Raw genomic sequence first — 4699 nt, 5'->3', positions numbered from 1 at the left:
ACGTTAGATTTGTTCTCTTCCTGACTGTAGCAATTTTTTTTTTTTTTCCTCTTTCACGTCCTCTCAATTAGTACCTAACATTCTGACCGCTGGAAAGACAAGAAGACAGTTGAAGCTTCCCGTCACTTTTCACCCGGCCTGGTCTGACTCTTCTAAAGCATCAAAGACCCCATACAAGTCTTTATCTTCAAAACAAGCAAACTTTACTATGTTATAATAACTTATGGGTTCCTTGCTTTCTACCCCTTTAAGCCATATCCTCCTATCTATATAATATGCTTCCTTCATATATGTACCCTTTAAGGCCAAAACATATCTATATAATCTTCTCAACGTACAATAACGTGAATGTGGAAGCTGGTTGCTGCTGCTGCTTGTTAAATTTCCAAGAAAAAAGCATCTTCAAAACTCTCATCCATGGCTGCTTTGATCTTAAGCTCAACAAATAATATTTTCCGGCAAGTTTTCCGATCTAGCTTTCTCTTTCTGTTATTCTTTTTTGTGAGTTCTAGCCCCCCAGGGGACCCCATCAAATGTTCATTAAAGAATACAAACTGCACGATCACAAACTCCTACGGAGCCTTTCCCGATCGAAGCGTGTGTCGAGCAGCAGAAGTGGCGTACCCATCCACAGAGGAAGAACTCACTTCAGTGGTAGCAACAGCAACCAGGAGCCTAAGGAAAATGAAGGTGGCAACACGTACCTCACACAGCATTCCCAAGCTAGTCTGCCCCGACGGCCAAGATGGGCTGCTAATAAGCACCAAGTATCTGGACCGTACGTTGAAAATTGATGTTGAAGCTATGACGATGACTGTGGAGAGTGGTGTAACATTGAGGCAGCTTATCAATGAGGCCGGCGAGGCCGGGCTGGGCTTAGTTTTTGCCCCGTATTGGTGGGGCTTGACAATTGGTGGCATGTTGGGCACGGGTGCCCATGGCAGTACATTGTGGGGAAAAGGGAGCTCAGTTCATGATTATGTTGTGCAACTTCGAATCGTTAGTCCTGGAAGTCGTGAAAATGGGTATGTTAAGGTTCGGACGCTCAATGATGGCGACAGAGATTTTAATGCAGCCAAAGTTTCGCTTGGAGTTCTCGGGGTTATTTCACAGGTACGTCGTTTTGCATCTTATTTATAAATAATATGGAAACTAGACCAACTTGAACGACAAGATTTGATGTTCGATGTCGTCCATGAGAATTTTGATAGTGTATGTACATGTAAAACATCATTCAACCGGTAATGATCAATCACATTTTCCTGATCGAGTACTAACATTAATATGGTCAAGTTCTTTCATTGAAATTCCCGTTTGGCCATCTTTATACCTTGGGTTGGGTCTTGTCTTTAATTTAGCGCAGAGTAATTGGATTGGGAATATATTCCAAAAGCTCAGGAACACATATATATTAATTAGCTGTCTGTAAAATACCCAAAGCATGCATCTTTAAAAAAGATGAACGTACGTGTACGTGCATCTATGTTGCTTAAGTTCCCTCTCCATTTTCTTTGTATATTACTATATATATATATATCTAGATTTAATTGCCATTTCTTTCTTGAGTTCTGTTGTGTTTGCCACAATTCGGAGTGAGCTACCTCCTTTTTTTTTCCCTCTCTCCTAAACAAGAAAATTTCATTAGAAAAGGAAAAGATCATATATGAGGAGGTGAGGTTCTAAAAAAAACACCCTAAGATAATAACCACAATAGAAAAAAAATAGACAAAAAGAAAATAAAACGGGTTTTCTAATTTCTTGGTCTCCCACCCATGCTTTACAAAAAGGGAGTTATCTTAAAATATGGTTTTTAAGTAAGTCATCGTTGGAGGCGGTGTAAGCTATGGTTGCACTGTAGTTTGTTATCTTAAGATATTTTTTAGAGAGATCCGTAGTCCTTTTTTTAAGATCATCGTGAGGTAGAGAATCTACTGGAATGACACATGTAGCTGACAGAGTTGTCAAGGCGTGTAAAGACCACGCTTAGAAGCAAGATGCATGATCACACGTCGAGATTTTTGGCACGGTTTCGCGTCGTCCCAATAGATCGGTTGCAATAGGATTGTATGGTGGGGCACGTATCGACTGATGGTAGTTGAAGTACAATAAATCTAATGAAAATCAAACTGGTGGAAGTATATTCACACAGTGATAATGCAAAGAAAATGAAGATGGAAAGCTTTCCACCCTCCTCTCCTATAGAAGCTCTCATTTGAACTTTCTAGATAGATAATACAAATACTATAAATACTAATTTAATGCTAACATATTAGGTGAAAAAACCCCATCCCCATATTAGGTGGCTCCTAGTTCGTGCAATCACACGGTCCGAGAGGCCGTTACCCTACGGCAGTAGACATTAGGGAGTTAATATGGGTCCTTATGATCAGCAGATAGACTTTAATAGTACTCAATGGTACCGGCCTACCGGCCATTGCCGAAATCATTAATGGTGTGCAGGGCCCCAATCATTAAATCATATTAAAGAAAATCCACCATTATATTATTTTCAATGAATTTTTGAAAAAATAATGAGTTCGAGTATATAAAAAGAAAAGTGTTAAGCGTATTAGTATGAGTTTCCATATTATGCGCGCGCACGGACGGCAGCGAATCCAAGAATTTACTTTTGGAGGCAATTAGTATTGAAGTAAATTTTTATTTATTTTTCATAAGATTTATATATATTGTATATATGTATATATGTATCTATATATATATATATATAATATGAAAGCATTGTAAAAGTGATTCGAGATGCAAAAGGTATTAATATATTTATGGATCTAGCTAGGGAGGGACAATACGAAAATTCTTGGAAGAAGCTCTAGTCGTCTCTGAGCAAATATATATCGTAGTAAAAGTTTATTTTATAACAGTCCGTACAAAAACACACACACACACACGTGTAGATAAGTATTTATATTATGTATATTATACGTACCTAGCTACCTTTCATAAGATGGCATGAAAAGAAAACATGCATGCAGTATTTCAATGTGATATCATGTGTTCAAGTTTTTTTGATGCGTAGATCAATGCGCCAAAGTCATGAATGGCTAAGAAAGAAGACTGCTCACATTTGCAGGTCACTCTTAAACTACAACCCCTCTTCAAGAGATCCATCACCTACTTGGCAAAGAGTGATTCAGACTTGGGAGATGAAGTTGCAAGTTTTGGGAATGAGCATGAGTTTGCTGATATAACTTGGTATCCTAGTCAACGCAAGGCAGTCTATCGGATTGATGATCGTGTCTCCATAAACATGTCCGGTAATGGTCTCTATGATTTCACGCCATTCCGCTCTACACCTTCCCTCGAACTGGCCATTATCAGAACCACAGGTTAGCCGGTAGTTTAAAGTTTAAACACCCTCTCCAAAAGTTGGATGTGGTGGTATTTCTGATGACATGTTTTTGAACATGTTTAAACAGAGGAGTTTCAAGAATCCACTAGTGATGTCAATGGAAAGTGCATCGGTGCAATGACAGTTGTCTCTGCACTGGTGAATAGTGCCTACGGTTTGACTAACAATGGTATTGCTATTTTCTTCCTCATTTTCCAAATATTTTTATTAGAAATTGAAGTGAATTTCCCTATTAGATCAAGTAATGCATTTGGATTATTAGGTATTGCCTTTATGGGCTATCCGGTTGTTGGATATCACAACAGGTTTCAAGCATCCGGAACCTGCTTAGACAGTCTAGAGGATGCACGGATGACGGCATGTGCATGGGACCCAAGAGTTAAGGGTGAGTTCTTTCACCAAACCACTTTCAGCATTGGCTTGTCCATGGCTAAGAGCTTCATCCAAGACGTGCAAAAGCTAAACGACTTGGTGCCCAAAGCAATGTGTGGCATAGAACTTTACAATGGAATCCTCATGCGCTACGTTAAGGCTTCGAGTGCTTACCTGGGCAAGCAAGAAGATGCAGTAGACTTTGATATCACATATTATCGAAGCAAAGACCCCACGAATCCTAGGCTTCACGAAGACATAATAGAAGAAGTTGAGCAACTCGCACTTTTCAAGTACGGGGCACTGCCCCATTGGGGAAAGAATAGGAACCTAGCGTTCGAGGGAGTGATCAAGAGGTACAAAAATGCTAGAAAATTCTTAAAGGTTAAGGAAATTTACGATCCATTAGGGCTATTCTCTAGTGAGTGGACAAATCAAGTTCTGGGATTGGAAAAAGGGGTGACTGTAGATAAGCAGGGTTGTGCACTAGAAGGGTTGTGTATATGCTCAAAAGACAGTCATTGTGCTCCAAGCAAGGGCTATTATTGCAGATCAGGAAAAGTATACAAAGATGCTAGGGTTTGCACTCGTTCAACGTCTTGTGAGGATATAAACGCTGTTGGTGGTGTCAATGGCCTTATTAATTAGTTGAGTAGCTTCCACGGATTTAAGGCATATATGCCATCAATTTAGTACTGTTGCGGCCAAAAGTTCTAAGTTTTGCTGGAAATTTTGGCTCTGATTAGAAAAAAAGGTTGAGACTGCTTCTGTAATCAATCTATAATATTATTATGAATTATATTAGACAGAATAGTACTATAAATACTTAGATTTTAATGTATATATATGTCATGAATACTATATGATATATATATATATATATTCATTTAACTATTGTTTTTTCATCATCACGATTAGCTTGAGGATATTTAATGATAGAAAATGATCAAATAATAATAG

At 38.6% G+C, this 4699-nt stretch overlaps 1 protein-coding gene across 1 annotated transcript; it reads left to right on the top strand.

Moving 5' to 3' along the window:
- Positions 1–248: 248 nt before the first annotated feature.
- Positions 249–4498, top strand: LOC108979173 (L-gulonolactone oxidase 2-like). The gene is made up of 4 exons (XM_018949777.2): positions 249–1113; positions 3089–3344; positions 3435–3536; positions 3630–4498. The coding sequence occupies exons 1-4, from the start codon at positions 418–420 to the stop codon at positions 4385–4387; spliced, it is 1812 nt and encodes a 603-aa protein (XP_018805322.2). The 5' UTR covers positions 249–417; the 3' UTR covers positions 4388–4498.
- The last annotated feature ends 201 nt before the right edge of the window (positions 4499–4699 follow it).

Source organism: Juglans regia, chromosome 7, assembly GCF_001411555.2.
Source record: "Juglans regia cultivar Chandler chromosome 7, Walnut 2.0, whole genome shotgun sequence".
NCBI lineage: Eukaryota > Viridiplantae > Streptophyta > Magnoliopsida > Fagales > Juglandaceae > Juglans > Juglans regia.
This window is presented reverse-complemented; position numbering and strand designations above follow the sequence as displayed.

Bases quoted from the DNA above. Each gene is read 5' to 3' on its own strand.
- LOC108979173 (XM_018949777.2), top strand. From the start codon at position 418: ATGGCTGCTTTGATCTTAAGCTCAACAAATAATATTTTCCGGCAAGTT. The intron at 1,114-3,088 runs GTACGTCGTTTT...TCACATTTGCAG, and splicing joins TTCTCGGGGTTATTTCACAG to GTCACTCTTAAACTACAACC. The intron at 3,345-3,434 runs GTTAGCCGGTAG...ATGTTTAAACAG, and splicing joins GGCCATTATCAGAACCACAG to AGGAGTTTCAAGAATCCACT.